This window comes from Oncorhynchus gorbuscha, unplaced genomic scaffold (assembly GCF_021184085.1).
Source record: "Oncorhynchus gorbuscha isolate QuinsamMale2020 ecotype Even-year unplaced genomic scaffold, OgorEven_v1.0 Un_scaffold_1823, whole genome shotgun sequence".
Lineage (NCBI taxonomy): Eukaryota > Metazoa > Chordata > Actinopteri > Salmoniformes > Salmonidae > Oncorhynchus > Oncorhynchus gorbuscha.
Window position 1 is genome coordinate 27,227 of NW_025746496.1, and position 16,315 is coordinate 43,541.

Consider the following 16,315-nt stretch of genomic DNA (forward strand, 5'->3'; position numbering starts at 1 on the left):
CATCACTGTGTATAGGCCCCAGGCTTCTATTTCAATGATAATTACATGATCTCAGGCCATCATCACTGTGTATAGGCCCCAGGCTTCTATTTCAATGATAATTACATGATCTCAGGCCATCATCACTGTGTATAGGCCCCAGGCTTCTATTTCAATGATAATTACATGATCTCAGGCCATCATCAGTGTGTATAGGCCCCAGGCTTCTATTTCAATGATAATTACATGATCTTAGGCCATCATCAGTGTGTATAGGCCCCAGGCTTCTATTTCAATGATAATTACATGATCTCAGGCCATCATCAGTGTGAATAGGCCCCAGGCTTCTATTTCAATGACAATTACATGATCTCAGGCCATCGTCAGTGTGTATAGGCCCCAGGCTTCTATTTCAATGATAATTACACGTCACATGATGGTGCCAAGAAAACACATCAGAACATCTATAAATCAGTACCTAGTACAACAGAATGCATGCTCTACATTATATACCAAATAAAGAAAAGAGGACAGAGAAACATGTGTTGCTTATAAATGGGAACGTTTCCTCAGAACAAATAAAACCGGATGGTAGGAAGATAGAGGCCCCACTAGAGGGAGGTATGGAACACCAATAACAGGCAATATACAGACAACACTCAAATAACAATTCTTCATTCACGCCTGATGGGTGGAGAGTTTTTAAATAGAACATCCACCTGCATTCTGGGTGGAGAAGACTAAGTTCAAGATGACCAACCCTACGTGAAGGTTTATCTGCTGAACAGAAGGACATGGAGGAGACGGGCCTCTGAGAACCACTAGAGGGAGGACATCAAGACGAGAGGGAGGACATCACATCAAGACTAGAGGGAGGACATGGCATCAAGACTAGAGGGAGGACATCAAGACGAGAGGGAGGACATCAAGACGAGAGGGAGGACATCAAGACGAGAGGGAGGACATGGCATCAATACTAGAGGGAGGACATGGCATCAAGACTAGAGGGAGGACATCAAGACGAGAGGGAGGACATCAAGACGAGAGGGAGGACATCAAGACGAGAGGGAGGACATGGCATCAATACTAGAGGGAGGACATGGCATCAAGACTAGAGGGAGGACATGGCATCAAGACTAGAGGGAGGACATGGCATCAAGACTAGAGGGAGGACATGGCATCAAGACTAAAGGGAGGATGTCAAGACTAGAGGGAGGACATGGCATCAAGACTAAAGGGAGGACATGGCATCAAGACTAAAGGGAGGACATGGCATCAAGACTAGAGGGAGGACATGGCATCAAGACTAGAGGGAGGACATGGCATCAAGACTAGAGGGAGGACGTCAAGACTAGAGGGAGGACATAGCATCAAGACTGGAGGGAGGACATCAAGACTAGAGGGAGGACATGGCATCAACACTAGAGGGAGGACGTAAAGACTGGAGGGAGGACATGGCATCAAGACTGGAGGGAGGACATGGCATCAAGACTAGAGGGAGGACATGGCATCAAGACTAGAGGGAGGACTCATCAAGATGACGATGAGCCTTTAGGGGAGGGGGGGTGAGCCTCAAACTCCCTCTACATTTCTACTGAGAGCATCATCAAGCCATTATTTCAGGGGGAGGGGGGGCGATGAGCCTCAAACTCCCTCTACATTTCCAGCCTCTGTTTTACTACGACACACAAGAGCTTCAGTCTCAGAAATTGTGTGAACGGAAATCCCTCAGAAATGTGGGATGTGCACTTGAAGCGGGTGGGATACTGTTCTTGTCTGTAGGTTGTGTGTACTAAGTAGTGGACAAAGACCCGGAGTGAAGGCGCACAAGGGAAGGAAGGATCTCTCACTCAATATATATTTTACATTGTGACATGTTTAACTAAAATACTCCTACTACAACATTCTACATTATGACATTGTTAAAATACCCCTTCTACAACATTCTACATTATGACATCGTTAAAATACTCCTACTACAACATTCTATATTATGACATCGTTAAAATACCCCTTCTACATTATGACATCATTAAAATACCCCTTCTACAACATTCTACATTATGACATCGTTAAAATACCCCTTCTACAACATTCTACATTATGACATCGTTAAAATACCCCTTCTACAACATTCTACATTATGACATCATTAAAATACCCCTTCTACAACATTCTACATTGTGACATTAATTCATTGATATCATGAAACAACTCCTTCATGTATTTTCTGATGTTTAATCAGATATTTTTTTACCAGAGTATCTCTTGTCACATTGATCACAGCTACAATATTTATTTCCTGTGTGTGTTCTCTGGTGTGATATCAGCTAGTTTGGCTGAGTAAAATTCTTCCCAGATTGATTTCAACTATAAGGATTCTGTCCTGTGTGTGTTCTCTGGTGTATAGTCAAATGGCTCGATGTAGTAAAACACTTCCCACATTGAGCACATCTATAAGGTTTCTCTCCTGTGTGTGTTCTCTGGTGTATAGTCAGACTGCTAGATGTAACAAAACTCTTCCCACATTGATCACAGCTGTAAGGTTTCTCTCCTGTGTGTGTTCTCTGGTGTATTGTCAAACGGCTAGATGTAACAAAACTCTTCCCACATTGATCACAGCTATGAGATTTCTCTCCTGTGTGTGTTCTCTGATGTATAGTCAGCTGGCTAGATGTAACAAAACTCTTCCCACATTGATCACAGCTATAAGGTTTCTCTCCTGTGTGTTTTCTCTGGTGTATAGTCAGGCTGCTTGAGTGAGTAAAGCTCTTCCCACATTGATCACAGCTATAAGGCTTCTCTCCTGTGTGTGTTCTCTGGTGTGATTTTAAATGTCCTGACGAAACAAATCTCTTTCCACAGTCAGAGCAGTGGTAAGGTTTCACTCCGGTGTGTGTTCTCTGGTGTGTAGTTAGCCGTCTAGATTCAGTAAAACTCTTCCCACATTGAAAACAGCTATAAGGTTTCTCTCCAGTGTGAATTCTCTGGTGTGATTGTAATGTAGATGATTTTGAAAAGGTCTTCCCACAGTCAGAGCAGCTATAAGGTTTCTCTCCGGTGTGAATTCTCTGGTGTGATTGTAATGTAGATGATTTTGAAAAGCTCTTCCCACAGTCAGAGCAGCTATAAGGTTTCTCTCCTGTATGGATTCTCTGATGTATTTTAAGGTCTGCTGAAGAGTGGAATCCCTTCCCACAGTCAGAGCAACAGTGAGGTTTCTCTCCAGTGTGTATTCTCAGGTGTGCTGTCATGCTGCGTGAGTGAGCAAAACTCTTCCCACATTGATTACAGCTATAAGGCTTATCTCCTGTGTGTGTTCTCTGGTGCAAAGACAGCTGGCTAGATGTAGTAAAATTTATCCCACATTGATCACAGATATAAGGATTCTCTCCTGTGTGTATTCTCTGGTGTATAGTCAGACGGCTAGATGAAGAAAAACTCTTCCCACATTGACAACAGTTATAAGGCTTCTCTCCTGTGTGAATTCTCTGGTGTGTTTTCAGGCTGCTTGGAACATTAAAACTCTTCCCACACTGATCACAGCTATATGGTTTCTCTCCTGTATGGATTCTCTGGTGTCTTATAAGGTCTGCCGAAGAGGTAAGTCTCTTCCCACAGTCAGAGCAGCAGTGAGATTTATCATCTGTGTGAATTCTCTGGTGAAGTTTTAGTGAATCTGATCTTGAGTAACTCTTCCCACAGTCAGGGCAGCAGTGAGGTTTCTTCCCTGTGTGTTTCCGTTGGTGTTTCTTGAGGTGTTCTGATGTGGAGAGACTCTTCTCTGCCTCGTCAGCGTCATGCTGTTGTTGAAGCTCCCCAGAGGATCCACTATAGTCACGTCTCTCTCCTGTGTGAATAACAAAGTCAGACAGATGGTTAAAGGGCTTAACGGCCCACAACAGCGAATATCCACTGTTTATTTGAGGTAAAAGGTGATTGGTTTCTTATTATTTGACCATGCTGGTCATTTATGAACATTTGAACATCTTGGTCATGTTCTGTTATCACCCGGCACAGCCAGAAGAGGACTGGCCAGCCCACATAGCCTGGTTCCTCTCTAGGTTTCTTCCTAGGTTTTGGCCTTTCTAGGGAGTTTTTCCTAGCCACCGTGCTTCTACACCTGCATTGCTTGCTGTTTGGGGTTTTAGGCTGGGTTTCTGTACAGCACTTTGAGACATCAGCTGATATAAGAATATATTTATAAATAAATTTGATTTGATTGCCCGTGATGTTTTATAACAATTTAAGTCTGTAATGAAATCTTTAAAAATGCTTTTACAAAACTTACTTGAAAACTATCTTAAGGACATTCGAGTGAGCAAAAACAGCCACAGTGTCTTGATTTCTTTCTCACGGTAGTATGTAGTGGATGATTCTAGTTAATACAGCTGTAAAAAACCTAGGTGCTAATTCACCACAGTGGGGGAAAACTCAGGGGAGTTATCATAGACTGACAGCAAAAATAGCCTCCATTTACAGGTTGCTTGTGAGTGAATTTCACACTACGTTTGGATTATAATGGTAAAGGCTCGTTTGTGCCATTGTTTCAAATCAACTGCTTTATACTTAAAAAACTACTTTAATTTCAACCAGTAAAAAGCTCTTTGGCTAGCTTTGCAACCAGTCTATGTCAATAAGCGCTAGCATTCCAGCTAACAGCTTTGCTACCAGCCTAGCATTAGCATTCTAGCTAACAGCTTTGCTACCAGCCTAAGTCAATAAGCGTTAGCATTCTAGCTAACAGCTTTGCAACCAGCCTATGTCAATAAGCGTTAGCATTCTAGCTAACAGCTTTGCTAACAGCCTATGTCAATAGGCGTTAGCATTCTAGCTAACGGCTATGCTACCAGCCTAGCATTAGCATTCAAGCTAACCACTTTGCTACCAGCCTATGTCAATAAGCGTTAGCATTCTAGCTAACGGCTTTGCTCCCAGCCTAGCATTAGCATTCAAGCTAACAGCTTTGCTACCAGCCTATGTCAATAAGCTTTAGCATTCTAGCTAACAGCTATGCTTCCAGCCTAGCATTAGCATTTAAGCTAACAACTGCTGCATCCAAAATACATATTTTGCAATTATCACAACCAAATACTCTTAGAGAATGTAAGAAATACTCAAAACAACAATTGTAAGTCTATGACAACCCACCAAAAAGGTTTATTGTCTAGCAGTAATAACCTGGTAAATCGAGACTGTTGAATGGTCTCAGATGACATCATGGATCTACTGTAGGACCCATAACTTACAACATAGACCTACTGTAGGACCCATAACTTCACCTAATAACAACATAGACCTACTGTAGGACCCATAACTTACAACACAGACCTACTGTAGGACCCATAACTTACAACACAGACCTACTGTAGGACCCATAACTTCACCTAACAACAACATAGACCTACTGTAGGACCCCTATCTTACAACATAGACCTACTGTGGGACCCATAACATACAACATAGACCTACTGTAGGACCCATAACTTACAACATAGACCTACTGTAGGACCCATAACTTCACCTAATAACAACATAGACCTACTGTAGGACCCATAACTTACAACATAGACCTACTGTAGGACACATAACTTACAACATAGACCTACTGTAGGACCCATAACATACAACATAGACCTACTGTAGGACCCATAACATACAACATAGACCTACTGTAGGACCCATAACTTACAACATTAACCTACTGTAGGACCCATAACTTACAACATAGACCTACTGTAGGACCCATAACTTACAACATTAACCTACTGTAGGACCCATAACTTACAACATAGACCTACTGTAGGACCCCTAACTTACAACATAGACCTATTGTAGGACCCCTAACTTACAACATAGACCTATTGTAGGACCCCTAACTTACAACACAGACCTACTGTAGGACCCATAACTTACAACATAGACCTACTGTAGGACCCATAACTTACAACATAGACCTACTGTAGGACCCCTAACTTACAACATAGACCTACTGTAGGACCCATAACTTACAACATAGACCTACTGTAGCACCCATAACTTCACCTAATAACACATACCTACTGTAGGACCCATAACTTACAACATAGACCTACTGTAGGACCCCTAACTGACAACACAGACCTACTGTAGGACCCATAACTTACAACATAGACCCCTGTAGGACCCATAACTGACAACACAGACCTACTGTAGGACCCATAACTTTGTAGGACCCATAACAACATAGACCTACTGCAAGACCCCTAACTAACAACAGACCTACTGTAGGACCCATAACTTCACCTAACAACAACATAGACCTACTGTAGGATCCATAACTTACAACACAGACCTACTGTAGGACCCATAACTTCACCTAATAACAACATAGACCTACTGTAGGACCCATAACTTACAACATAGACCTACTGTAAGACCCCTAACTTACAACATAGACCTACTGTAGGACGCATAACTTACAACATAGACCTACTGTAGGACCCATAACTTACAACATAGACCTACTGTAGGACCCATAACTTACAACATAGACCTACTGTAAGACCCATAACTTACAACATAGACCTACTGTAAGACCCATAACTTACAACATCTCCTATTCTCGCTATACACCAAGTCACTTGGCTCTGTCATAACCTCACATGGTCTCTCCTATCATTGCTATGCAGACGACACACAATTAATCTTCTCCTTTCCCCCTTCTGATGACCAGGTGGCGAATCGCATCTCTGCATGTCTGGCAGACATATCAGTGTGGATGACGGATCACCACCTCAAGCTGAACCTCGGCAAGACGGAGCTGCTCTTCCTCCCGGGGAAGGACTGCCCGTTCCATGATCTCGCCATCACGGTTGACAACTCCATTGTGTCCTCCTCCCAGAGCGCTAAGAACCTTGGTGTGATCCTGGACAACACCCTGTCGTTCTCAACCAACATCAAGGCGGTGGCCCGTTCCTGTAGGTTCATGCTCTACAACATCCGCAGAGTACGACCCTGCCTCACACAGGAAGCGGCGCAGGTCCTAATCCAGGCACTTGTCATCTCCCGTCTGGATTACTGCAACTCGCTGTTGGCTGGGCTCCCTGCCTGTGCCATTAAACCCCTTCAACTCATCCAGAACGCCGCAGCCCGTCTGGTGTTCAACCTTCCCAAGTTCTCTCACGTCACCCCACTCCTCCGTTCTCTCCACTGGCTTCCAGTTGAAGCTCGCATCCGCTACAAGACCATGGTGCTTGCCTACGGAGCTGCGAGGGGAACGGCACCTCAGTACCTCCAGGCTCTGATCAGGCCCTACACCCAAACAAGGGCACTGCGTTCATCCACCTCTGGCCTGCTCGCCTCCCTACCACTGAGGAAGTACAGCTCCCGCTCAGCCCAGTCAAAACTGTTCGCTGCCCTGGCCCCCAATGGTGGAACAAACTCCCTCACGACGCCAGGACAGCGGAGTCAATCACCACCTTCCGGAGACACCTGAAACCCCACCTCTTTAAGGAATACCTAGGATAGGATAAGTAATCCCTCTCACCCCCCTTTAAGATTTAGATGCACTATTGTAAAGTGACTGTTCCACTGGATGTCATAAGGTGAATGCACCAATTTGTAAGTCGCTCTGGATAAGAGCGTCTGCTAAATGACTTAAATGTAATGTAAATGTCTGTAGGACCCATAACTTACAACATAGACCTACTGTAGGACCCATAACTTACAACATAGACCTACTGTAGGACCCATAACATACAACATAGACCTACTGTAGGACCCATAACTTACAACAACCTACTGTAGGACCCATAACTTCACCTAATAACAACATAGACCTACTGTAGGACCCATAACTTACAACACAGACCTACTGTAGGACCCCTAACTTACAACACAGACCTACTGTAGGACCCCTAACAACAACACAGACCTAGAACTATAAATAATTTAATATTTCAGGTGAAACATGGAAACTAAAATGTCTTTGTCATGACATTTCATAACCTGATCACCAGATAATTTTGTGAATAATCCCATTAGGCTACTAATAATAATAATAAGGCTACTCTGTAATGTGCTGTCATTCTAAATGTCCTGAATAAAGGAAAATATCTCTGTGTGTGGTACAATAGCCTGTCCATCAAGGAACAGTTCTCCACAAATTATGAGCTAAGTATCTGTGTGTCCAAACTGACACAGTAACATTTGAAAACACATTACTTTGATGCTTTCTCAGTTAAATCTAACTAGACCTGCTGTAAATCAAATCAAATAGCATTTGTCACATGTTGAATACAACAGGTGTAGTAGACCTCACAGTGAAATGCTGAATACAACAGGTGTAGTAGACCTCACAGTGAAATGCTGAATACAACAGGTGTAGTAGACCTCACAGTGAAATGCTGAATACAACAGGTGTAGTAGACCTCACAGTGAAATGCTGAATACAACAGGTGTATAGACCTCACAGTGAAATGCTGAATACAACAGGTGTAGTAATATATAATAATATATGCCATTTAGCAGACGCTTTAGTAGACCTCACAGTGAAATGCTTACTGACCAGCCCTTAACCAACAGGTGAAGACCTCACAGTGAAATGCTTACTGACCCAGCCCTTAACCAACAGGTGTAGACCTCACAGTGAAATGCTGACTGACCAGCCCCTTAACCAACCCTCACAGTGAAATGCACTGACCAGCCCTTAACCAACAGGTGTAGTAGACCTCACAGTGAAATGCTTACTGACCAGCCCTTAACCAACAGGTGTAGTAGACCTCACAGTGAAATGCTTACTGACCAGCCCTTAACCAACAGGTGTAGTAGACCTCACAGTGAAATGCTGACTGACCAGCCCTTAACCAACAGGTGTAGTAGACCTCACAGTGAAATGCTTACTGACCAGCCCTTAACCAACAGGTGTTAGACCTCACAGTGAAAATGACCAGCCCTTAACCAACAGTTCTGAATCATTTCAAAATGACTCTTTATTGAAGAGTCAGGTTAATGACAGTATTGATGTTAGTGTTCTAGTGGTGTGGGGGCTGTGCTTTGGCAAAGTGGGTGGGGTTATATCCTTCCTGTTTGGCCCTGTCCGGGGTGTCCTCGGATGGGGCCACAGTGTCTCCTGACCCCTCCTGTCTCAGCCTCCAGTATTTATGCTGCAGTAGTTTTGTGTCGGGGGCTAGGGTCAGTTTGTTTATCTGGAGTACTTCTCCTGTCCTATTCAGGTGTCCTGTGTGAATCTAAGTGTGCGTTCTCTAATTCTCTCCTTCTCTCTTTCTTTCTCTCTCTCGGAGGACCTGAGCCCTAGGACCATGCCCCAGGACTACCTGACATGATGACTCCTTGCTGTCCCCAGTCCACCTGGCCATGCTGCTGCTCCAGTTTCAACTGGCCTGGGCCCTAGGACCATGTCCCAGGACTACCTGACATGAGGACTCCTTGCTGTCCCCAGTCCACCTGGCCATGCTCCTGCTCCAGTTTCAACTGTTCTGCCTTACTATTATTCAACGATGCTGGTCATTTATGAACATTTGAACATCTTGGCCACGTTCTGTTATAATCTCCACCCGGCACAGCCAGAAGAGGACTGGCCACCCCACATATGCTCTCTCTAATTCTCTCTTTCTTTCTCTCTCTCGGAGGACCTGAGCCCTAGGACCGTGCCCCAGGACTACCTGACATGATGGCTCCTTGCTGTCCCCAGTCCACCTGACTGTGCTGCTGCTCCAGTTTCAACTGTTCTGCCTTATTATTATTTGACCATGCTGGTCATTTATGAACATTTGAACATCTTGGTCATGTTCTGTTATAATCTCTACCCGGCACAGCCAGAAGAGGACTGGCCACCCCACATAGCCCGGTTCCTCTCTAGGTTTCTTCCTAGGTTTTGGCCTTTCTAGGGAGTTTTCCTAGCCACCGTGCTTTTACACCTGCATTGTTTGCTGTTTGGGGTTTTAGGCTGGGTTTCTGTACAGCACTTTGAGATATCAGCTGATGTACGAAGGGCTATATAAATAAATTTGATTTGATTTGATTCTGAATCAATTCAAGGTGACTCTTTATTGAAGAGTCAGGTTAATGACAGTATTGATGTTAGTGTTCTGAATCAATTCAAGGTGACTCTTTATTGAAGAGCCAGGTTTAATGAGAGAACTGACTTGGTGTTCTGAATAATTTCAAAATGACTCTTTATTGAAGAGCCAGGTTAATGAGAGAACTGAATTGGTGTTCTGAATCAATTCAAAATGACTCTCTGTTAAAAGCGATTCTATTGTGCTAACTCATAAATGTGAAGACTGTTTACACAGCGTAACTTAAGAAGCCCACATATGGCCGCTTTAAGAAGCCCACGTGTGGCCGCTTTAAGAAGCCCACGTGTGGCCGCTTTAAGAAGCCCACGTGTGGCCGCTTTAAGAAGCCCACGTGTGGCCGCTTTAAGAAGCCCACGTGTGGCCGCTTTAAGAAGCCCACGTGTGGCCGCTTTAAGAAGCCCACTGTGGCCGCTTTAAGAAGCCCACTGTGGCCGCTTTAAGAAGCCCACTGTGGCCGCTTTAAGAAGCCCACTGTGGCCGCTTTAAGAAGCCCACTGTGGCCACTTTAAGAAGCCCACTGTGCTTTAAGAAGCCCACTGTGGCCGCTTTAAGAAGCCCACTGTGCTTTAAGAAGCCCACTGTGGCCGCTTTAAGAAGCCCACTGTGCTTTGAAGCCCACTGTGGCCACTTTAAGAAGCCCACTGTGGCCACTTTAAGAAGCCCACTGTGGCCACTTTAAGAAGCCCACTGTGGCCACTTTAAGAAGCCCACTGTGGCCACTTTAAGAAGCCCACTGTGGCCACTTTAAGAAGCCCACTGTGGCCACTTTAAGAAGCCCATTGTGGCCACTTTAAGAAGCCCACTGTGGCCACTTTAAGAAGCCCATTGTGGCCACTTTAAGAAGCCCACTGTGGCCACTTTAAGAAGCCCATTGTGGCCACTTTAAGAAGCCCATTGTGGCCACTTTAAGAAGCCCATTGTGGCCACTTTAAGAAGCCCATTGTGGCCACTTTAAGAAGCCCATTTTGGCCACTTTAAGAAGCCCATTGTGGCCACTTCCCTCTTTGGAGTCAAATTAAGCACATCTGGTTGTCATCTACATAAAATGTTTTATTTATTTAACCTTTATTAACCTTAACCTTTATTTAACGAGGCAAGTCAAGAACAAATTCTTATTATACAATGACGGCCTGGGAACAAATCTGTCGTTCTGCCTTGTTCAGGGACAGATTTGTACCTTGTCAGCTATGGGATTCGAACTTGCAACCTTTGGGGTTACTAGCCCAACGCTCTAACCACTAGGCTACCCTGCGCCCCCGGCAATCAGCCAATCAGCTGTTCTATTATAAGGTTATTGATAGAGTTGTGATTCGTCCTCTTTAGAGGGAACTATTTCAAAGCTGCAAAAAAAAAGAACAACTTTAGTGTTGAGGTTTTACCGTCAAGATAAAACAACCTTTTTTTCAAATGTTTTCAAGTGCCTTTTCTAGATGTGGGATCGTTCTTAATGGAACAATATACCAGGAGGTGTCAGAGGAAGGACCAACAGTTTTTAAGAAACTCCAGTCACCCAAGTCATAGACTGATTTCTCTCTTGCTACCGCATGTGCAAGCTGTGCTGGAGCGCCAAGTCAAGGTCCATAAGACTCAACAGCTTCTACCCCCAACAGCTTCAACAGCTTCTACCCCCAAACCCATAAGAATCCTGAACAATGAATCAAAATGGCCACCAGACTATTTACATTGACCCCCCCACCCCCCCTCTTCCTCCATTTGTTTTGTACACCACTGCTGCTACTCTGTTTATTATCTGTCTATGCATAGTCACTTCACCCCTACCTACATGTACAAATTACCTCAACTAACCTGAACCCCCTGTATATAGCCTCCACATTGACTCGGTACCCCCTGTATATAGCCTCCACCTTGACTCGATACCGGTACCCCCTGTATATAGCCTCCACACTGACTCAGTACCCCCTGTATATAGCCTCCACAGTACCCCCTGAGCCTCCACACTGACTCGATACCGGTACCCCCTGTATATAGCCTCCACACTGACTCAATAGCGGTACACCCTGTATATAGCCTCCACACTGACTCAGTACCCTCTGTATATAGCCTCCACATTGACTCAGTACCCTCTGTATATAGCCTCCACACTGACTCAGTACCCCCTGTATATAGCCTCCACACTGACTCGATAGCGGTACCCCCTGTATATAGCCTCCACATTGACTCTGTACAGGTACCCCCTGTATATAGCCTCCACATTGACTCTGTACAGGTATCCTCTGTATATAGCCTCCACACTGACTCGATACCGGTACACACTGTATATAGCCTCCACACTGACTCGATAGCGGTACACCCTGTATATAGCCTCCACACTGACTCAATAGCGGTACCCCCTGTATATAGCCTCCACATTGACTCTGTACAGGTACCCCCTGTATATAGCCTCCACACTGACTCGATAGCGGTACCCCCTGTATATAGCCTCCACAGTGACTCGATAGCGGTACCCCCTGTATAAAGCCTATTTATTGTCATTTTATTGTGTTACTTTTTACTTTAGCTTATTTGCTAAACATTTTCTTAACTCTTCTTGAACTCTAATGGGGTGGTAGACAGCCTAGTGGTTAGAGCAGGTAGCCTAGTGGTTAGAGCAGGTAGCCTAGTGGTTAGAGCAGGTAGCCTAGTGGTTAGAGGCAGGTAGCCTAGTGGATAGAGCAGGTAGCCTAGTGGATAGAGCAGGTAGCCTAGTGGATAGAGCAGGTAGCCTAGCGGATAGAGCAGGTAGCCTAGCGGTTAGAGCAGGTAGCCTAGCGGTTAGAGCAGGTAGCCTAGCGGTTAGAGCAGGTAGCCTAGTGGTTAGAGCAGGTAGCCTAGTGGTTAGAGGCAGGTAGCCTAGTGGTTAGAGCAGGTAGCCTAGTGGTTAGAGCAGGTAGCCTAGTGGATAGAGCAGGTAGCCTAGTGGATAGAGCAGGTAGCCTAGCGGTTAGAGCAGGTAGCCTAGCGGTTAGAGCAGGTAGCCTAGCGGTTAGAGCAGGTAGCCTAGCGGTTAGAGCAGGTAGCCTAGCGGTTAGAGCAGGTAGCCTAGCGGTTAGAGCAGGTAGCCTAGTGGTTAGAGGCAGGTAGCCTAGTGGTTAGAGGCAGGTAGCCTAGTGGTTAGAGCAGGTTGCCTAGTGATTAGAGCAGGTTGCCTAGTGGTTAGAGCAGGTAGCCCAGTGGTTAGAGACATGTAGCCTAGTGGTTAGAGCAGGTAGCCTAGTGGTTAGAGACATTTGCCTAGTGGTTAGAGCCTAGTGGTTAGAGCAGGTAGCCTAGTGGTTAGAGGCAGGTAGCCTAGTGGTTAGAGCAGGCAGCCTCGTGGTTAGAGCAGGTAGCCCAGTGGTTAGAGACATGTAGCCAGTGGTAGCCTAGTGGTTAGAGCAGGTAGCCTAGTGGTTAGAGCAGGTAGCCTAGTGGTTAGAGCAGGTAGCCTAGTGGTTAGAGCAGGAGCCTAGTGGTTAGAGCAGGGAGCCTAGTGGTTAGAGCAGGGAGCCTAGTGGTTAGAGCAGGGAGCCTAGTGGTTAGAGCAGGGAGCCTAGTGGTTAGAGCAGGGAGCCTAGTGGTTAGAGCAGGTAGCCTAGTGGTTAGAGCAGGTAGCCTAGTGGTTAGAGGCAGGTAGCCTAGTGGTTAGAGGCAGGTAGCCTAGTGGTTAGAGCAGGTAGCCTAGTGGTTAGAGCAGGTAGCCTAGTGGATAGAGCAGGTAGCCTAGTGGATAGAGCAGGTAGCCTAGCGGTTAGAGCAGGTAGCCTAGCGGTTAGAGCAGGTAGCCAGCGGTTAGAGCAGGTAGCCTGGTTAGAGCAGGTAGCCAGTGGTTAGAGGCACCAGCCTAGTGGTTAGGCTAGCCAGTGGTTAGAGGCAGGTAGCCTAGTGGTTAGAGCAGGTTGCCAGTGATTAGAGCAGGTTGCCTGGTTAGAGCAGTTAGCCCAGTGGTTAGAGACATGTAGCCTAGTGGTTAGAGCAGGTAGCCTAGTGGTTAGAGACATTTGCCAGTGGTTAGAGCCTAGTGGTTAGAGCAGGTAGCCTAGTGGTTAGAGGCAGGTAGCCTAGTGGTTAGAGCAGGCAGCCTCGTGGTTAGCCAGGTAGCCCAGTGGTTAGAGACATGTAGCCTAGTGGTTAGAGCCTAGTGGTTAGAGCAGGTAGCCTAGTGGTTAGAGGCAGGTAGCCTAGTGGTTAGAGCAGGTAGCCTAGTGGTTAGAGCAGGTAGCCTAGTGGTTAGAGCAGGTAGCCTAGTGTTTAGAGCATGTAGCCTAGTGGTTAGAGCCTAGTGGTTAGAGCAGGTAGCCTAGTGGTTAGAGGCAGGTAGCCTAGTGGTTAGAGCAGGTAGCAGCAGGTAGCCTAGTGGTTAGAGCAGGTAGCCTAGTGTTTAGAGCAGGTAGCCTAGTGGTTAGAGCAGGGAGCCTAGTGGTTAGAGCAGGGAGCCTAGTGGTTAGAGCAGGGAGCCTAGTGGTTAGAGCAGGGAGCCTAGTGGTTAGAGCAGGTAGCCTAGTGGTTAGAGCAGGTAGCCTAGTGGTTAGAGCAGGTAGCCTAGTGGTTAGAGCAGGTAGCCTAGTGGTTAGAGCAGGTAGCCTAGTGGTTAGAGCAGGTAGCCTAGTGGTTAGAGCAGGTAGCCTAGTGGTTAGAGTACAAAGCCTAGTGGTTAGAGCAGGTAGCCTAGTGGTTAGAGCAGGTAGCCTAGTGGTTAGAGCAGGTAGCCTAGTAAACGAACGGTTGGTGGATCGAATCCCTGAGCTGACAAGTTAAAAGTCTATCGTTCTGAACAGGGCAGTTAGTCCACCATCCAGTAGGCTGTCGTTCTGCCCCTGAACAAGGCAGTTAGTCCACCATCCAGTAGGCTGTCGTTCTGAACAAGGCAGTCAGTCCACCATCCAGTAGTCTGTCGTTCTGAACAAGGCAGTCAGTCCACCATCCAGTCGGCTGTCGTTCTGCCCCTGAACAAGGCAGTCAGTCCACCATTCCTAGGCCGTAATTGTAAATAAGAATGTGTTCTTAACTGACTTACCAAGTTAAATAAAGGTCAAATTCAATGTTGGTTAAGGGCTTGTGAGGAAGCATTTCATGGTATTGTTGTATTCGGCGCATGTGACAAATTGTTTTATTTGACAGCATATTTTGTGGATATGAAATGACTATTTCTTATCAATTAAAAAGCTGGGTACTTTTCATAGCTTTTGTCACATCAGTTCAACAACTGCGGAGTAAATGCCCCTGTTTTTAAGACAGTACTTACTGGTGTTAATCAGATCTCCTGTTTCCTCGTCTTTCAATGTGACAGTCATCTCCCCCTCCTCCTCTTGCTCCTCCTTCACTCCAAAAACTGCATCATCCTCTTCCTCCTCTTCTTCTTTCACAGTCACATCCTCCTTTTCCTCTTCCTCCTCCTCTTTCACTCTGAAAACATCTTTCTCTTCTTTCACTGTAACAGCCTCACCCTCTACTTCTTGTTTTACTGTAACAACCTCCTCTTCCTCTACTTTTGTTACTGTGACATCCTCTTCTTCCTCTTCCTCTTTCACGACAACATTCAGCCACAGACCCTCTTTCTCCGTCCAGCAGACCTCCTCCTCCTCTTCATCAGGAGGCGAGTAGCTTGGTGAACTCATGGTCGGGGATGAGGGCTAACAGTTAGCTAACAAGGCTAATGCTAACTTAACCAGCCACGTCAGCTAAATAAATAACAACAAAAACGTAAATAGGAAATTAAACGAGATAATGAGCTAAACGACAGAAATGTGATCAAAACACAGTGCCTAAAATACCCGAAAGACTCTTTAAGAGCTGGAATGTTTCCGATATGTTGACGAGCAAGCTACTGAGATGGCTGCTGTTGTTGTCGCTCTTCTTCTTTGAGTTTTTATCGGCGGATCGCAACGGACCGAGAGGCGGAAGCACCGCCCCCTACTGTACCGGAAGCACCGCCCCCTACTGTACCGGAAGCGGCCCGTCAGGAAGTACAGGATCCAGTTGTCGGAGGGCGGGTGTTTCGTCTCGGGGTCCATATTAACTTCGTGATGAGCACTATGGTGTTGAACGCTGAGCTGTAGCATTCCGGTGAGAAAGGGCAGTGTGGAGTGCAATAGAGATTAGCCCGTCTGGTTAGCATCTAAAACAGCTAGCTAGCTAGTTTAGCATCTAAAACAGCTAGCTAGCTAGTTTAGCATCTAAAACAGCTAGCTAGCTAGTTTAGCATCTAAAACAGCTAGCTAGCTAGTTTAGCATCTAAAACAGCTAGCTAGCTAGTTTAGCATCTAAAACAGCTAGCT

General features: G+C 45.7%; 1 protein-coding gene across 1 annotated transcript; it reads right to left on the minus strand.

Moving 5' to 3' along the window:
- Positions 1 to 2,041: 2,041 nt before the first annotated feature.
- On the minus strand, positions 2,042 to 15,886 carry LOC124024287 (zinc finger protein 345-like). Its single transcript, XM_046338275.1, has 3 exons — positions 15,283 to 15,886; positions 2,113 to 3,829; positions 2,042 to 2,062 (listed from the first exon to the last, which is right to left on the minus strand). The coding sequence occupies exons 1-2, from the start codon at positions 15,653 to 15,655 to the stop codon at positions 2,346 to 2,348; spliced, it is 1,857 nt and encodes a 618-aa protein (XP_046194231.1). The 5' UTR covers positions 15,656 to 15,886; the 3' UTR covers positions 2,042 to 2,062; positions 2,113 to 2,345.
- Positions 15,887 to 16,315: the final 429 nt, after the last annotated feature.

Coding starts and splice junctions, on each gene's coding strand:
- LOC124024287 (XM_046338275.1), bottom strand. CDS start 15,655: ATGAGTTCACCAAGCTACTCGCCTCCTGATGAAGAGGAGGAGGAGGTC. Junction 3,830..15,282: donor AGGAGATCTGATTAACACCA/GTAAGTACTGTC, acceptor TTATTCACACAG/GAGAGAGACGTGACTATAGT.